This window comes from Cimex lectularius, unplaced genomic scaffold, assembly GCF_000648675.2.
Source record: "Cimex lectularius strain Harlan isolate CLEC.00 unplaced genomic scaffold, Clec_2.1 scaffold52, whole genome shotgun sequence".
NCBI classification, from domain to species: domain Eukaryota; kingdom Metazoa; phylum Arthropoda; class Insecta; order Hemiptera; family Cimicidae; genus Cimex; species Cimex lectularius.
The window spans coordinates 1,254,462-1,274,799 of NW_019392742.1; the positions used below are offsets into that span (position 1 = coordinate 1,254,462).

The window sequence follows — 20,338 nt, forward strand, 5'->3', positions numbered from 1 at the left end:
TTATCTTGTTATAACCAATGGTCGTTCAAATTCGAATGGTTACTGTCCTTGACAAATGGTAAAAGGTAATTTCGAGGGATTTGCTTAAATCCAAGGATGGAGAGAAAACGGATAATTCTTATCTTGATGTAGCCTCACCTCGTTCAAGGATGGAATGGTAAAGAGCTGGGAAAATGGTAAAAGATAATTTCGCCTACGGATTTGGTTTTTGACCACGAATGGATTAAAATAAGGATAATTCTTATCTTGGTATAGCCAATGGTTGTTCAAGTAAAAGGTAATATCTAGGGACTTGCTTAAGACCACGGATGGATAAAAAAACAGTTAGTTCTTATCTTGATATATTCCCTGGTATTTTAAGGATGGAATGGTTACAGAGCTGGGAAAATGGTAAAAGGTAATTTCTAGTGATTTACTTAAGACCACGGATGGAGAAAAAACGAATAATTCTTATCTTGATGTAACCTCACCTCGTTCAAGGATGTAATGGTACAGAGCTGGGAAAATGGTAAAAGATAATTTCGCCTAAGGATTTGGTTTTTGACCACGAATGGATTAAAATAAGGATAGTTCTTATCTTGGTATAGCCAATGGCTGTTCAAGTTCGAATGGTTACTGCGCTGGGCAAATGGCAAAAGGTATTATCTAGGGATTTGCTTAAGACCACGGATGGAGAAAAAACGGATAATGCTTATCTTGATATTTTTATTTATTTATAAAAGTATATTTAGAAAAGAAAACAAATTATTACATTTTTTTTTACAAAATAACAAAATAATACTTGTAATGGCATGATCTAGTAGTCTGCCATTCTTATCTTGATATATTTCCTGGTATTTTAAGGATAGAAAGGTTACAGAGCTGGGAAAATGGTAAAATGTAATTTCGCCTAAAGATTTGGTTTTTTGACCACGAATGGATTAAAATAAGGATAATTCTTATCTTGGTATAGCCAATTGTTGTTCAAGATCGAATGGTTACTGCGCTGCGCAAATGGTAAAAGGGGGTATCTAGGGATTTGCTTAAGACCTCGGATGGAAAAAAAACAGATAATTCTAATCTTGATATAGTCTCACCTCGTTCAAGGACGGAATGGTACAGAGCTGGGAAAATAGAAATTACGAATGATGGAGTGAGTGTGGAGTTCAATCCGTTTTAAAAAAGATGGTTCCTACTACAGTAAGTAAATGGTTAATGTGAGTAGGAACCAACTTTTTTTAAAAGGATTGAGCTGGGAAAATGGTAAAAGATAATTTCGACTAGGGATTTGGTTTTAAGATCACAAATGGATTAAAATAAGGATAATTCTTATCTTGGTATAGCCACGGTCGTTCAAGGTTCAAATGGTTACTGTGCTTACCAAACAGTTTATTAATTTCATCTACGGATTGATTAAAAGATCATGAATGATAAAAAGAAGGATAATTCTTATCTTGATATATCTCATCTCGTTCAAGGATGGGATGGTTATAGAACTGGGAACATTGTAAGAGATAATCAATTTTAGAGAAATTATCGCAACTATGCTCGATAACGGAATTGAGAAAGCGTAGCCCAAAGGTATTACACAAAGCATGGTTTATTACGGTAACAGCTCTTCCCACAGAAATTGACAGCTATCCCTCGTTATTTACTTACATACACTTCGGGAATCGAAAGAGAAAGTACACCTAGAAAGGGAACGGTGTCGCAGGAGGAGAGCCGCGTAGAGAGTAGTCGTGGTGGTGGGTATTTTGACCCAAATCCCATAGCCCCCACCCGAAGAAAGACCAGTGCGGCTTCAGGGACAATGCCGACGACGTCTTTTTGAGATTATTTTCACTTTTAAGCTCGTACGAGAACTGTGCAGTGTCGTGTTATGTACTTGGCACGAGGGTGATCTACGATTCGACATGGGCTCGCCGTTCAAGGTGCTAACCGCCCTTCTGCTTCTGCAGTTAGCCGGTGAGTCATCTATCTTTAAAAAGGCTTTCTTCTTAACTTTCTTCAGGACTTTGTTACATGACCGACTTCACAAGGGCAAGAGGTGGAAGGACTGAATCTTCTGATGAACAAAAATGCCTGTACAAACCTTTCTCTCACAAAATCTATATAATAGCTTAAAGCTAAAAACAAGTCCATTTTTTAGAATATGTTAGTTCCTAAATCATTTCATTTTATTAATTTTCTGTATACAAATAGTAAAACTGTATACAAATATTTATAGAAATGATAAATGATGGAGTGAGTGTGGTGTTCAATACTTTTTAAAAGGATAGTTCCTACTCACTTACTGTGAGTAGGAACTATCCTTTTAAAATGTATTTCATATTTATCTAAAATAGTGAAAAAATGCAGGAATTTTTCTATTTAATTTTGGAAAATAAAATTCAATAATCGCACCTTGAAAATTGTAAGAAAATCCTCAAATTCCATTATACAAAACTATTCTCTGCCTTCATCAAAACAAAAACAATTATTCACCTTTCTAAAATTAAAACTATCGTAGGCCAAATAAACGAATAGTTGGGTTAAAATTAAGAAATATCCTCATAGGCAAACATCTACAGGAATTTATAATGAGACATTTTCAACATGCAGGTCGAGGACGACTGGAAATGTGAATTGATAAAGTTGTTCGAGCTAATTGTTATTGACTAATAAGTTTAGAAATATCTGTGAAAATTTGGTTCGACTAAGGTTGGGAACAAACTTTAAATTTTGCTTATTTTATTAATTATTCAGAAATCGTGCGATGCGGTCTGGTGTGATGTAGGTTTCAGAAAAACATTTTCTTTATCGGGCCAACGTTTCGATCTTTATTGAGATCATCTTCAGGGCCTGAGATTTACAAACATTGTTTACATTTAACAAATACATTTAGGATGTGGAAAGAAGTGAATTTATACAATGCAAAAAAATATATTTTTTACATTCAATCAAATTATTTCTACTCACTCAAAGTGTTTGTCATCTGTGTAATTGTGACATTCTTACGTGTCTTGCTGTTTTATGTTTGTATATGTATGCAATATCTCACTGGCACTCGCACACGTCACGCAAGAATGGCACACTTACGTAGAAAACAAACACTTTGAGTGAGTAGAAATAATTTGATTGAATATAAAAAATATATTTTTTTGCATTGTATAAATTCACTTTTTTCCACATCCTACATGTATTTGTTAAATTTAAACAATGTTTGTAAATCCCAGGCCCTGAAGATGATCTCAATAAAGATCGAAACGTTGGCACGATAAAGAAAATGTTTTTCTGAAACCTACATCACACGATTTCTGAATAATTATGGACTAAGGGTCACTAAACACCACACATTTATTTTATTAATTTTTTCCAATTATATTATTTGCTTATTTATAAACATTTTCGATTAAACATTAATTTCAATTTGTTCTTACCGGGCAGAAGGAAAAAAAAAGGTCAGACAGTCAGGCAGATAGAAGGACAGAAAGAACAAAAGATAAGTAGACATTTCGAAATACAGACAGATACATTAATAGACAGATTTATATACAGACAGACAGAAAAGACAAAAAGAAATATAGATAGAAAGAGAGGCGGACGAGCAGACTTCGATTTGAAATTCATTTCTTATTTTATCAATCTAGGTCCTTATTTTTAGGAATTTTATCAACCTTTGTAAAAATAATTAAATTAATAAACCTAACAATAACTTTTCATTAAATAATTCTGTTAAAAAAAAGACGTACTATTGCGGCAATTTTACAATCGGGGAAAATGCATTTAATTATATTCAATTAAGGCTGAAAACAATACAATTGCAACATTGTGAGAGGAATGTGGGAAAGTTCAACGAGCTTGGGACAATTATTTTATTTCCAGAGTCGCTCTGAATCAATTCAAACTAACACTTCAACAAGACCACTTTACAATTTACAACAAATATATTCAAACAAATTTACGATATATTTTCATTTCAACAAGAGGACAACGGAAAGGGCCGAATATAAAGTTCTATTTAAAAAAAATACACAAATGGCAAAAGGTATTATCTAGGGATTTGCTTAAGACCACGGATGGAAAAAAAACGGATAATGCTTATCTTGATATTTTTATTTATTTATAAAAGTATATTNATAATTGTATTTTCCTATTTATAATAGGATTCTATCAACCCAAAAACTTAGTTTGGATAATCTGTGTTTTAGATTGTAATTATGATCCCTTGTCGAGCCTTTTGGTTGAAGAAATAGACAAATGGCACTTTATAATCATGATGTCCAACACTGCGCTATACTGTTCTGGCACTTTTAAAATTAATTATAATTATATATAAACTATAGTATTATAACTATAGTATTATAGCATTGAATTATATATTTTGTTCTGTAGATTGTTTTGAAATTTATTTAGAGTGATATGCACTTTGGATTGTTATTATAAAATTCCTTGGGCCCACCCTCGCTTTTTAACACGTTGTGAACTAAATAACAAATGTTCAGATTAATTAAAATCTTTCAATTAATTAATTTTTAGGTAAGGTATTGGTTGAGATAAAAAAAGTCAGCATCACGAGCGGGATTCGAACTCAAGATCATCGGGCTAAATACGCCGCTGCTGTACCACTTGAGCTATCGTTACTTCGATCCACTTGGGAACCAACTTCCCGTCTTAACCCCACCTTTCGAATTTTCCTCCTTTTTGACATTTTTTAATCTCAACCAATTCCTTACATAAAAATTAATTAATTGACAGAAGTTATTTGGTCAGTCGGACCACGAAATATAATGGAATTAATTAAAATGATTACTCGGAGATCGTGAGATGCGGTCCGGTGTGACGTAGGTTTTAGAAAAACATTTTCTTTATCTTGCCAACGTTTCGATCTTTATTGAGATCATCTTCAGTGCTCAAAGTGTTCGTTTTCGGTGTAGATGTGTCATTCTTATCTGTCGTGGAAAATGCCCTGAGCACACAAGAATGACACATCTACACGGAAAACAAACACTTTGAGCATTGAAGATGATCTCAATAAAGATCCAAACGTTGGCACGATAAAGAAAATGTTTTTCTAAAACCTACGTCATACCAGACCGCATCTCACGATCTGCGAATAATCATTAACTAACTGTCACTAAACTCCACACATTAATTAAAATGTTTACTGCTCCACATTTACAAATCAAAGGTCGTCAGAACCATTTTTAATTACCTAATTTAACATTTTTTTGTGAGCCGTTCGTGATTAAAGAAAAAGTAATTCTAAAGCTCTAAATGGGGCAAAGTCGTTGCACAAGTGTTCTTCGCGATTAAAAATTGTGAAATACGTCAATTCATTTATTTTTCGATGAGTTCAACACGTTTATAAATTGTAAGTCATAACGCAGCGATAACTTGCACTGGCTGACTTAATTAAGTAAATTATGATTATAAGTAAAACGCATGCCGTAAAATAAACCAAAAGAATGAGTCTTTAATATATAGAATTTAGAATTTAAATGTTATTTATTGTTAGGTGGTTTAAAATGGTTAAAAAATAGTTATAAAAAATGTAATAAGAATTCGTTGGAAAACGGAATATTACGCAGCGATAACTTGCTCGGGGCAATTCAATTACATCGACTGTAATCAGAAAGAAATTTCATACTATTTAGGAAACAATAAAAGTAGATATGAATCTCGTGTTTATGAACTTTATAACTTATTTTGGAGGCTTAATTGCCTTGAACTTTTCAGTATGCGTGAGGTCTAATGTAGCGATAACCTCCTCTGGTATAGCCAATTACTTTAATCATAAATATGACTTAACACAACTTAGAAAAATCGCAAAAAAATTTTTAATATTTTTCTTGATCTGTTAAACTTATTTTTGGGATTTAGTTGTACGAGGACTTTCCCGTAGGTGTGAAGTCTAACGAAGCGATATCCTGCCCTGGGGAATTCAAGTCCACAACAAATTCTATGCTGTTTTATTACCTCTGCAAACAGGATGTAATATTTTCCTTCTTTTAAACATTAAAGTTATATTTAAGATTAGATAAAAGCAGACTTGAATCTTGTGTTTATGAACTTCATAATTTATTTTGCAGGCTTAATTTCCTTGAACCTTTCAGTAAATATGAGGTCTAACGCATTGATAACTTCCTCTGGTACATCCAATTACTTTAATTATAATTAAATATGAATTATACACAACTTAGAAAAATCAACTATTTTTTAAATATTTTTCACGAGCAGTTGGACTTAGTTGTACGAGGACTTTCCCCGTAGGTGTGAAGTCTAACGCAGCGATAACCTGCCCTGGGGGATTCAAGTCCACAATAAATTCTATGCTCTTTTACAGCCTATGCAAACAGGATGTAATATTTTCCTTCTTTTAAACATTGAAGTTATATTTAAGATTAAATTGACAAAGGACCTTTCAAAAGGTGTGAAGTCTAACGCGGCGCTCTGGCGGATTAATTTGTAAAATGCATACCATAAAGTAAACCAAAAATTTAATATATTTATTTTAAAATTTACATGTTTTTTATGTATAGGGATGGTTAAAATGGTTTTAAAAAATGTTAATTATAAGAATTCGTTGGCTAAGGACGTTTTAGTATATGTGGAATACATGTACGCAGCGATAACCTGCGCCGGTGAATTTAATTACATCGACTGTAGTTAAAAAGAAATTTCATACTATTTTAGAAACAATAAAAGCAGGATTGAATCTTGTGTTTATGAACTTTATAACTTATTTTGGAGGCTTAATTTCCTTGAACCTTTCAGTAAATGTGAGGTCTAACGCACTGAACTTCCTCTGGTACATCCAATTACTTTAATTATAATTAAATATGAATTATACACTACTTAGAAAAATACAACAATTTTTTAAATATTTTTCACGAGCTGTTAGACTTATTTTTGGGACTTAGTTGTACGAGGACTTTCCCGTACGTGTGAAGTCTAACGCGGCGATAACCTGCCCTGGGGAATTCAAGTACACAACAAATTCTAAACTGTTTTACAACCTGTGCAAACAGGATGTAATATTTTCCTTCTTTTAAACATTAAAGTTATTTCTTTCAATTAATTAATCTTTTAATGTAAGGTTTTGTTTCAAATGAAAAAGTTAGTGACACGAGCGGGATTCGAACCCACGACCTTCGGCTCAATACGCCGCTGCTCTAACCACTTGAGCTATCGTGACATTTCAGTTCATTTCAACCAAAATCTTACATAAAAACATTAATTAATTGAATGAAGTAATTTGGTCAATCAGACTACTAAATATAATGAATTAAAGTTATTGTTAAGATTAGATTGACTACGGGACCATTCAAAAAGTGTGAAGTCTAACACAGCGATTACTTGCTTTGTTGATGAAATTTCTCTAAAATGTTTTTACATATAGTTCCGCGATAAAATCTTATCTGTTTTTTTAAATAAAATTTTTAAAAAACTAACACCTCCCCGGCCACCGTACTATGGACAACAAAGGACTTTGACTAAAATGAGGTTAATTCAAACATTCCGCGGCAGGTCACGGGACAAACCTGTTTGCGAAAAAAACACTCTTAAATGATTAACGATTCTTCACCAGATTTGACCCAATTCTGAAATAATTAGCCGGCATTTGAGCCCAAAAAGTCAGAATCAGCGATGATCGCATCATCCGTGATTAGGGATCGGATGCGAGAGTTTGTCAGTAAATGCGAACTTGATCGTTCTGAGAAAAAGTTTTACACATGGGATAATTGAAAATTTAGAACTCCCCCCTTTCTGCGACTTTCTACGAGTCGAAAGTCAAAATTAAATTTACTTTTACTTATATATTTAGAAAAGGTGCTGGTTTACACCGCTGGTTGCTAGTTTGGCCGAAGGCATTCTTAAAAGTTACTTAACTAGATTTTTTTATTCACGGCAAACTAGGGTAACACGGACAAAGTGAAAATATTAAAAGCAAATAAGAACCCTTCGAGCTTCATTAACTTAACAACTTCCAAGACTTTCTTCTTAAGAGAATTTCCATTGTGGTCTGTTTGGGTCCGGAGTGCATATAAAACAATTGACCGGAAAGAAATGGCCTTCCTTGAAAGACCGAAGGTTAAATGTGAAAGCCCCCATCGGCTTCTACACATTAGGTTATTGCGGAACGTCTATTTCCCAACTTGTCACTCTTTAATCGTACTTAGCCAGAGATAATTGACTGCGTGACCTTAGTATTATGCCATAGACAATCGAACAACAGCGGAAATATCCTAGAAAGGTGCAATTAAAAAAAAAATTTCTCAATCCTGAGTTTTAACACTTTCTCCGTGAAGAAATCACCGGGCGTTAGTCGAAAGACGACGAGCTAAAGCCCACGCTTATAAAATCACAACACAATCTGTTTGACCTTAAAGGAAATATGTACGCAAACAAAATTATGACTGGCACGACACACTTTTTAAAACAACAAACGTCTATGTCACAAACATAAACGACCTTTTAGCACATTCTTACGCAAGCATTTCTGTAATCAAGTCTCTCTTTTGACAGTCTGTAGTTGTATGAATTAAAAAAATAAAATAGTCTCACAACTCTTGCAAATTTTAGGAATATCTGCATACATAGGGTTGATGCAAAATACAACGCAGACTTTGGATTTTATAGTTAAACCAAACTTGAACTGACAGAGTATACACATATTTCGTTCTGATCCAATCGGCGTAAATAAAAAAATTCGATTTCGTGGCACACCCTGCTAACAGCCTTGACGAAATTCTGAAAACCTCAGAATGTCAAAACGCGTCAGGCAGATGATCCCAACAAGGCTAAGTTGATAGGAAACGACCAGAAGTTCTAGGAATTTGAGATTCAGCCCCGACCTCGTCCCTTCAGACTACTATTCGATTGAAGCAAAACTAATGCAGATTTTTAATTTTCAATAAGTTAGAATTTAACAGTAACAGAGGAAAAAGTTCGTATTCTGCAAATCCGAAAGGAATCGGGTTCTTGACACACCCTGCTTATAACCTAACCAAAGGATGAACACGATGAAATGCCAAAAAGCGTCTGGTACAGGTACCCTGCAAAGATAGCAAATTTAGGTTTATGGAAACGATCCAAATGACAAATCGGAATATTTGAAATTCAGCCCCGACCTCGCCTCTTCGGACTACTATTGAGCTGAAGCCAAAATAATGCAAGCTTTTGATTTTATGTACAAAACAACATCGCACAATATGTATAAGTGAAACGAGTCGGTTTAGAATAATTAAAACAAAAGTCGGTTGCATCACCCTGCTTATATCCCTGACTGAACACTGAAAACCTCAGAATGCCAAAACGCGTCTGGCAGATGATCCCCGCAAGGCTAGGTTGATAGGAAACGACCAGAAGTTCTAGGAATTTGAGATTCAGCCCCGACCTCGTCCCTTCAGACTACCATTCGGTTGAATCAAAACTAATGCAGATTTTTGATTTTCAATAAGTTCGAATTTAACAGTAATAGAGCACTCATTCGTATTTCGCAATTCCGAAAGGGATCGGGTTCTTACCTCACCCCGTTTATAACCCTAACCAACCACTGACGTCAAAATGCCAAAATGCGTCTGGCAGATGTAGCCTGCAAAGATAGCAAATTTAGATTTATAGGGAACGATCAAAATGACAAATCCGAATATTTGAAATTCAGCCCCGACCTCGCCTTTTCGGATTGAGTTGAAGCCAAAATAATGCAAGGTTTTTCTATTATGTACAAACAAGCTGCAATTTAAGTCGATTTCGAACTTCGCCAATTTGTGTACGTGAAAGGAGTCAGTTCAGAATAAACGAAAACAAAAGTCGGTTGCCTCACCCTGTTTATAACCCTGACTGAACGCTGACTACGAAGGAATGCCAAAACGAGTCTATTAGATGAAACCAGGAAGAATAGGAAGACTATGATGATAGGAAAGACCAAAACGAAAATTATGAATATTTCGGTTTCAGAGCCGACCCCCTTCGAACTAAACTAAATGTTGGATTGACTTGAAAATAATCCAGTTTTTTCTGTAAAAACAAGCTTTAATTTAACGAAAAATATTCACATATTTCGTATCTGGCATATTTAGCGTAAAGAAAGCTGACCCTGACCAAACATTGTCACTTGAAAAATTCTAATATTTGAGATTCAACCTGACCTCGCACCTTCGGACTACTTTTGGATGAGGCAAAAATAATTCAGGGTTTTGGTTTCTAGTTAAAACAAGTTGTAATTTAATTACAGCAATATATAATGCATATTTCGTACCTGACACATTTAGAATTAATAAAAAAAAAGTGTCCTGTTTCTTGCCTCGCCCTGTTTATATCCCTGTCACAGAACACGTAGGAATGACAAAACGCGTCTGGTAGAAGACTAGGTTGATAGAAAACGACCACAATGAAAAATTCGAAAATTTGAAATTCAGCCCCGATCTCCAAGACCCCAGTTGATATGATTTAAAATCTTAATGATTCGGCCAGTATGGTAGATGTGGTACAGCCGCTGATTTGACCCGGATCGAAGAAACTATAAGGGAATGAGCGCCTGCAGAAGGCCATCAAACACTGAACTTAATTTGTTCAAGCACAAGCTCAACTTCGAGATGCCTAGATTACAATTCTCCAAAGTACTCGATATTCCTCGGGGTAAATACGGATACATAAATACATAATTTTCGACCAAACTATGTCGACATATTTTTTCCTGAGGCTTTAAAAACAGGGTGAAAATTAAGAAAATTATTTGAATAACAGCATTACTAGTTTGTTTACACATATATGAAAACTGTGAAGAAAAAAAAACGAAAGGCTGTATCCAACATGTCTTTGTTTATATATTTTTATTAAATTAACTTTTTAATTTTCTGATGTTTGTTAATTATTTTGCCGAAACTTACTTCTTAACGTGATTAACATCTAGACAGTGAAGTCACAACTGGTTGCGTCAGGGTTTAACTTAAGCGACCAGTCAACTGTCCTTTTTATGCAACTTGTTATTTCTTCACGTTTCTCTCTCTCCCTTCTTCTTCTTCTTCTCAAAATTTGTTAATTTTGTCTAAATTAGGACCGAAATTAAGCCGTCCATTTGACCAAGTCTTTCTTACTAATCACTTACGATTTACAAGACAACCTCAAAAATGATGGGTCATTAGTCTTAAGCTCGACGAGTTGTTTTTTTTTTTTTTTTAAAGAATTTCAATTTATTTTTTCAGCCCGTGTTTATTTCTATTAAAACTCTTAATCGACAGGCAGAAAGTTCAACACGCCTTCTCTGGGATCAAAAGAAATACCGCAGGCGGTAAAGCAAAATGGTTGAAGCTTTCTTTCGCTTCGTAACAGAGGATTTTTTATCCACTTTATTGCCTTCTAAGCATATTTTGAAAATGACTGCATATTTGATGTCACACGTGGATTGTTATCCAATGAAACAACTGTTGACACACACAAAAGTTACTTAACTACTATTAAAAGCACAATTTTCACAAATTTAATAGCAAAGATTGGTCAAATTAGGTCGCCTAGGTCCGTCTGCAATCGCCGTTTAATCGAAGTTTTTCCCAATTGCGAAAATTGATCATCAATGAGTCTGCCAGCAGAAGTTTGTCAGAAATGTCGGTAAAGTTGGTAGCCTAGGAAATGTGTGTAGTGGAAGGTGAAAATGTCGTGCATCGTAACTCCACAGCGTCTGGTCACCCTTGAATGGTGGTGGATGATGCTGTATTACTCGAGTCAATCAATAAGGATCCATATGTGACCACTCGAGGATTATGCTCTCAAACGGTGGTTTCAAATGCAAAGGTGAGCCGCCATTTAAAAAGGCTTAATGTCCGAAATATAGACTCAAATCATATCCTCATGACTTGTAAGGTACCAAACACAACAACGGATTGATATCTGTAAAGGTTTTCTTCAAAAATCCAAAATATGACGGAGCGGGTACCACAAGGCCAAGAGGTTCAAGTCAAGCAGATGTTCGCTAAGATCGATTTGGAAAAAAGATTATGCTTTGTGTTTGGTGAAATTATGAGGGTGTGGAACTTTGAGCTGGTTCCAGATGGCAAGGCTATTGACGCAGACATTTACTGTGAACAACTCGAAAGAAAGGTTTTTAAAGAGAAGTACCCTGCTTTGTTCAGTCCGGATAAAGCGATATTTCAGCAAGCCAACACCCACTGCCCTTCGTTCACGTTTAGCCAAAGAAAATTTTTCAGAAATGAAGGGTGTCAGCACCTTGCTCCACCCTCCTTACATCCCTGACTCGCACCGTCTGACTATAGTCTTTTCCGGTCAAAGGCGCATTTTTGAAAGGCCGGAATTTCTACAACTACGAGGATGTCAAATTATGATGTGAGGAGTTCTTCGTTCGAAAACCCAAGGACTGGTATCACCACCAAATTCAACTTCTGGCAGGAACATGGGTTAAAGTAGTTGATAATTATTTAGAGATTGTGAGATACCGTCTGGTGTGATGTAGGTTTAGAAAAACGTTTTCTTTATCGTGCCAACGTTTCGATCATTATTGAGATCATCTTCAGGGTAGAGTCGGCTTCTTTGAGGTGAAAGGGACCGACAATGAACAAAAAGGGGTTATAGTTTGTCGTTTTGTCCTGTTAGCCTTTCAGGATTATTAAAGACGGGATTATTAGGGAAAGGAGAGATAAAATGTTGAAGATTTAGACTATGTAGAATTGTTTGATGTGTGGGGTGTAATGATTGTTTTATATGTTGTATTATATGTTTGGTGTGTTATACAGGGTGAGTCAATTTTCGGTGCACCATAGGAAAATCAACGTTGGTGTGTCTAATTATGACTCGGCAGATTTTATTTTGTTGGTCTCCTACCAAAAAATAGGCGAGTCAGTTTTCGACACACCATTCGTTAAAAATTAGTTTTAGTGAGTTGGAAGGAAAATAAACAAAACCAATATTATTAAAACATTCAAACACAATGTAAAAATTTTTAAAAAAAATTCTTCACAAATTAATTTGATTAAGGTTTAAGAGTATTTTTTTCATCCGATCATCGTTTTACGATAGACTAGGCTACTGTGTTGCACCAAATGGAGGACAATTATTATAATGATTTTGAACATTTTTGGTTTGCTAACAAAGGAGATTGTTACATTTATTTAATTTTTTACTTTACCAGAAAAAAGGAGATTGTTACATTTATTTAATTTTTTTACTTTGCCAGAAAAAAATACTCTTAAATCTTAATCAAATTAATTTGTGAAGAATTCTTTTTGTAAATTTTTACATTGTTTGAATAATGTTTTAATAATATTGGTTTTGTTTATTTTCCTTCCAACCTACTAAAACTAATTTGTAACGAAAAGTGACTCGCCTATTTTTTGGTACGAGACTAACAAAATAAAATGTGCCGAGTCATAATTAGACACACCAACGTTGATTTTCCTATGGTGCACCGAAAATTGACTCACTTTCTTTTATTAACGTATTAATCAAAGGAAATAAACCTCGAGTCAGATTTAAACGCACCAACGTTGATTTTCCTATGGTGCACCGAAAATTGACTCACTTTCTTTTATTAACGTATTAATCAAAGGAAATAAGCCTCGAGTCAGATTTAAACGCACCCACGTTGATTTTCCAATGGTGCACCGAAAATTTACTCACTTCCTTTTATTAACGTATTAATCAAAGGAAATAAGCCTCGAGTCAGATTTAAACGCACCCACGTTGATTTTCCAATGGTGCGTCAAAAAATGACTCACCTTGTATGTATGTTATTGAATTTGATATTAACGTAGCTGCGAATTAGTTTACATCTGTCTATTCTGTAAATGATGATGTGCTTGATTGTGATGTAAATCATTTCTAAAAGGTTAGGATTGTTTGTTTTGTTCTGTGTTTAATATTTTTGGATTGTTGTAATCGAAGTTGTATTGGTGTTCAAAATGGTGGTTAGACAGTGCTGTAGAATTTTATTTGGTTTTTTTGCAGTCATAGATATGTTGCTTTACTCTCTTATGCAGATATTGGGATGTAATTCCGATGTAAGACAACCAAGCTCAACAACAATTGATATCTGTAAAAGTTTGCTTCAAAATCCAAAAGACGAGCGATGAAAAATTGACATTTTAAAAAAATTCCTATGCGCCGAAAACAGTGGGTACCACAAGGCCAAGAGGTACAAGCAGAGGTTCGCCAAGATCGATTTGGAAAAAAGATAAAAGAGAAGTACCCTGGTTTGTCGGGATAAAGCGATATTTCAGCCAGCCAACGCTCCTGTCCTTAATTAATGATGATAAATTGAGTCTGTCAGCAGAGGTTTTTCCGAATGTCAGTGAAGACCGTCCAATTTTCAAAAAGGTTAATTCGATTTTGTTCAATTTGTTCCGTTTCTTCCGGAAGAAATTTCCGACTGCCACAACTTGCAATGGCTAGTTAACGACGTTTCGTAACGTCCAGGATGTGGATTTTTTCTGATTTCTAACCACGGAGGCCTGTCCGGCCGAATGGCAACAGCCCGTGAAAATGTTCAAAGCGAGGACTATCCTTGTTTAATACATACAGAATTGTAAAAATCAACCTGACATTAACAACCTTACTTCCTGCCGCTTGATCGAAAAGATCAAAAGACTGGGGATCTGCCAAGAACAAGAATAACCAGGGTACACAGAATGTTCATGACAAATTCTCCCTCTCTGGTCAGTAAAACGTCAAAAGAAAAAAAATATTTGGCCTGGTTTCTCAAGAAAACCTGATATGATTCAGAAAAAAACTCAGAAAATTGGATCAACTTTCGCTCTGTCAAAAACCGTAATTGTGAAATTTCAAACAAATTGCTAAATTGGTAAGGATTTACGTCATTTTCAGCAATTCTAGGATACACGTTAAGAATAAATTAATCTTTACGTAATGTATTGGTTGAGATAAAAAAAGTCAGTGTCACGAGCGGGATTCGAACCCACGACCTCCGGCTCTACCACTTGACCTATCGTCACTTCGATCCACTCGGGCACTAACTTCCCACCTCAACAAAACCTTTCGAATTTTCCCTCCTTTTTCATTTTTTTCTTTTTTATCTCAACCAAAACCTTACATAAAGATTAATTAATTGAAAGATCTTATTAGGTCAATAATCGAAATCTAATGAACTGAAGAATAAAATAAGTAAAGAATGAAGATAAAAACAATATTGTGATCTATCATCCCAGAAAAACAACCTCTATAATTGTTATTCATGAACAAGAGTCCATTTTATAATTTTACGCGCGCACGGGTGGCTCTGTGTGTGTGTGTGTGTGTGTGTGTGTGTGTGTGTGTGTTTTTTAATAGCGGGCTACTTACAGAATACTTACCGTGAGCCATGTTCACCACAAGAACGTAAGGATGTACAAACATATCCTACAAAACAATCACTACCCTAAACACATAATCAGCAATGACAACACGTCCTTCAAAAACTATGAAACTATTCACACCCTTTTTTCCAAAATTGAAGATCCCACACTAAACAAATGTGATTAGTGACAGTTAATCGATATTTATTTATAAATCGTGAGATGCGGTCTGGTGTGATGTAGGTTTCAGAAAAACATTTTCTTTATCGTGCCAACGTTTCGATCTTTATTGAGATCANATCCAAAATGTAATTGTTATATGTAAACAATGTTTGTAAATCCCAGGCCCTGAAGATGATCTCAATAAAGATCGAAACGTTGGCACGATAAAGAAAATATTTTTCTGAAACCTACATCACACCAGACCGCATCTCACGATTTATAAATAAATAACTAATAACAAATAAATCTGACGTAATTTACAAAATCAATTGTATAAATTGTCTGGCAACTTACATCGGCATTACATCCCAATATCTGGAAAAGAGGGTAAAACAACATATTTACGGTTGCAAAAAACCCAAACAAAATCCTACAGCACTGCTACCTATTTTGACACCAACACAACTTCGATTCCAACAATCCAAAATATTAAACATAGAACAAAACAAACATAAATGTAACTTTTTAGAAATGGTTTACATCAACAGAAATAAACACAGCATCAATTACAAAACAGACACATGTAAACTCAGCCGCAGCTACGATAATATCATAAGTCAAATTCTATAACATACATGTAACACAGAAAACATATAATACAACATATAAAACAATCATTACACCCCAAACATCAAACAATTCTACATAGTCTAAATCTTCAACATTTTATCTCTCCTTTCCCTAATAATCCCGTCTTTAATAATTCTGAAAGACTAACAGGACAGAACGACAAACTATAGCCCCTTTTTTTTCATTGTCGGTCCCTTTCACCTCAAAGAAGCCGACTCCACCCTGAAGATGTTCTCAATAAAGGTCGAACGTTAGCACGACAAAGAAAATTTTTTCTAAACCTATATCACACCAGACGACCTCAAAATAATTATCAACTACTTTAACCCATCTTCTTGCCAGAGGTTGAATTTGGTGGTGATAACAGTCCTTGGGTTTTCGAACGAAGAACTCCTCACGTCATAATTTGACATCCCCGTAGTTTTAGAAATTCCGGCCTTTCAAAAAATGCCTTTGACCGGAAAAGATTATAGTCAGACGGTGTGACTTCAGGGATTTTGCCAGAGAAAAATTGCTTTAGGCAGGATAACTCTGTTGTGTGAGAGAATGAAGTTTCATGTTTTTCTTACTATTATTTATCTTGTGCTAGGAAATAAGAATGTTTTGGGTTTAAGCCACTTTGGATAGCCTACTAGGATGGTTGAAGACAATTTTATCGAGATACAAACTTCAATATCTCACAGAATTATTCTAAACTTCCTTGTTAAGGTCGATGTAGTGACTGAGCTTAATTGGGTCTTTTCCAATCACACTACCTCGTCTGCCAGAAGCATTACCACACTTTCCCATCTTCATTAGTTAGTCAGGGGTGTAAGCGGGCCAAGAATACATACCACTTCCATTCAAGCAAATTCTCTGGCCTCTATACAGTAGAGTTGTAGAATCATCCTCGCCTTGCTTGTACAAATACTGAGAATTAAAAAATGCTGAAATGCATCTGATAGACAAAACCTGCAAGGATGCTCTGAACGGAAGACTAAGATATCATAAATAAAGTACAGAAAAAATATGGCATGGTTTTGTGTAAAGTTTATCATAGTTTTGATAAAACTTTCTCTCTCAAAAAATTGATTTTGATGGGAAGATAAGTTGGTTTAATTGTTGTTTATTCTTAAGGAACCAACGTGAAAGAGAAAAACTTTTGACTATTGTAATGCAAATTGTACGTTTAAATTGATAAACAAAAATAATTCAGTTGAACTTTCATAATTCTAAGTTTGTAATGTATTTTTAGGTTTAAGCGAGCCGTTATTTGTACCAGAGCAGCTTACCACGCTTCTATCTTTTCTGTACACAAACATACCACCAATCCGAAAAGGTAATGAAAATTTATTTTCATTTATTTTACGTAAAATGAACTATTTTAACGTATTTTTTTAAAGGAACCGACTCGAGAGTGGGCTTTGGTTTTCGGCTAGGGCCAAATGCTGATTTCCAGGTGTTGTTTGAACTGGGACCCCAACAGAACACAGTGCCCTTAGGACCCGACAGTGCGGGCAGTTCCAAAAGGGACACGATCAGTGCGCAAAAACCTCCGACAACCTGGCTCGAAACCTGGCACTCGAAGCAACAGGATGCTAACCAGGAGGATGAGTATGACATGCCAGTCAAAACCGGCTATGTCCTCCCTGACCGGGACATCATCAACCACCTGCGGCAGCTCTACACGACCAAACCTCCTGAGATCGTGCCAGAAGAGAAAGAATTAAAAGCGAATACAACCGGAATACAAACAAACTCATCATCAATTTGAATTTATATCTCTTATAGATTTTTCTCTAGTGTGATAACAAAAAAATGAGAAAAATAAAGACCACCAGTCAGGATTGACTCTGACTGATTATCACACTTGATAAAACTGATTGGTGCGTCTGTATTTCCCAACTAGCCAATTTTCCCCGTCAAGTAAGAATTAATTATAGTACATTTTTTTATACAATGCATTCATTGTTACACTGTACATACTATAAGTGCCTGTAGACTTAAAAAAAATTTTTTTGTCTTTCTAAACAAAGGAATAAGCATTTTTTAATTGCCAATAAATTGAAAAGTATTTATTTTATTTATTGAATTCGCCAAACAGGGCAGAAATACCATCAAAAGACTTTTTTTTAAACTGGTATTGTTTTGTAGATAAGGTTTTATGGTGTAAATATAAACTATTTATAAGTAAGCGTATACTGTTTTCTAAATACCCACCCAAAATTACATATTTCCAAAAGGCAGAGACTGGCCGGCAGGCCAGTTCATCAAGTTAATCCCTACATCTTTCAAGTAATGGACTTATTTGACCCCAATAAATGGAGAAAATGGGACCGTCAAGAAGAACTTCTTCAATGTACCTTAGGTCAGTCAAAGATCCATTATGTATAATAATCATTTCAGTACAGGCATGGACGATGATTCCAACCCATACCGTAACTGTCTCTGAAAAGGCTGTGACTTGAGCATGGCACATGAAGCAAAACATTCTCCATTTCTTCTCTACACAGTGCAGGTCACCTGATAGCCAAACACCAAACCGGTTCTCATTTGTGAACAGCACAGTACTCCCGCCCCATTGTTCAAGTGTCCAAGAGAGATGCTGATTTGAATAAACCTTTCTACTCGATGCCTCTCAAGTAGTAGAGAGCTTGGTTCAGGACGTCTACAGACTAAGATAATCTCATGAAGACTTTTGATAACTGTTTGAGAGGTTTCCCTTCGGATGTTAATATTCGGGTGTTCCCCAGGGCTCGCACATCAGGCCAATTTTATTTTTGATATTCTTCAATGATTTTACGGGTTATTACAAATAGTCATTAGCTGCTTTGTGATCATTTAAAGCTGATTAAAAGAGGTGGATTTTGCGATAGATTGTATTATTTTTCTAGAGGACTTGATTGCATTTAAGAACTGGAACCGATTAAACAAGTTAGATGGTGAAAAGTGTAAATTTATCTGCTTCTCCAAAAATAAGGCTACAAATTCTAATAATACTAACTTTCGCTATACTGTCAATAGAGATATTATTGAGGAAGTCACCAAAATTGCTGATCTCAAAGTTATCTTCAACCCCAATTGTGATCTCCGTGATCACTTTGAAGCCATTATGGAAAAAGCCTGTAGGTTTTATTAAGCGAATGACTGCAGACTTCACCGATCCCTTCACGATCAATGGGACTGTTCGAAATTGGCCACCAATCAAGTATGCCATTAAACAACAGTTCTGTAGTGCGACAAGAGCAATCTCTAGCCAGAAGTACATAGCGGTCGGCCACTACCTTCTTTCCGATCAGTGGGCCTAAACTGATGGTAGTGTGGCACACCCAGGATTTGGTGTAACGATCGTCGCTGGTGAAAGCATTCATCCCGGTTAGAATTTTCTCGACTTAAAACTATGAAAAAGAAATAAAAGATTTTTTTTACTCAAATTTTTTGTTTCATCAAAGAAAACTATTTTAAAAACCAATTAACTCACTAGACAAGTTGGCTTTGGAAAGGATGAAATTGAACTGATTTGTTTTATTTTTAATCTAAAGAGGGTAAAAGGATTAGTAACACACTATAAAGGTAACAATGAGTTATTAAGTTATGTTTATGTTTTAAGTCATCCAACCAGTTATTATGAAAAATAAACAAATAAATACAAGTGTACTGTTTTTGTGTTTGAGTATATTATTGTGATCCGATGATTGTTTTTATATTATATTTATGTTTAAATAAAGTAAGTGAAGCAACAAAAAAAGTCCCTAACTATTACAACAATGATTATTTGGGGATCGTGAGATGTGGTCTGGTGTGACAGGTTTTACAAAAACATTTTCATCATGCCAACGTTTCGATCTTTATTGAGATCATCATCAGTGTTCAGTGTTTATTTTCTGTGTAGATGTGTCATTCTTGTGTCTTCTTCCAGAATGACACATCTACACAGGAAATAAACACTTTGAGCCCTGAAGATGATCTCAATAAAGATCGAAATGTTGGCACGATAAAGAAAATGTTTTTCTAAAACCTACGTCACACCAGACCGTACCTCAAGATCTCCAAATAATCATTGGCTAACGGTCACTAAACACCACACATTACAAACAATATTTTAATCACATGATAATCTGTTTAAAAACTAAAATATGTATTTAAAAAGAAAATATTTTTTGAAAATCGACTGAACATTATCATTGTTTTATATGTTTAAACGATACTTTTTTTCAACAAGTAAAATTATTTATTTTGAAAAGTCAAGAAATAATAGAAGAGAAAGAACATTCTGGATGCTCTGAACAGTTGTCAGTATAGAG

General features: G+C 35.0%; 2 protein-coding genes across 3 annotated transcripts in view; one reads left to right on the forward strand and one right to left on the reverse strand.

Moving 5' to 3' along the window:
• Positions 1 to 20,338, reverse strand: part of LOC106664800 (transducin beta-like protein 2) — a 61,784-nt gene that overhangs the window by 1,612 nt on the left and 39,834 nt on the right. The gene's annotated exons all lie outside the window — the stretch shown is intronic.
• LOC112126970 lies at positions 1,392 to 19,431 on the forward strand. The gene is made up of 3 exons (XM_024227104.1): positions 1,392 to 1,944; positions 17,290 to 17,373; positions 17,438 to 19,431. Exons 1-3 carry the CDS (start codon positions 1,893 to 1,895, stop codon positions 17,806 to 17,808), a joined length of 507 nt encoding a protein of 168 aa, XP_024082872.1. The 5' UTR covers positions 1,392 to 1,892; the 3' UTR covers positions 17,809 to 19,431.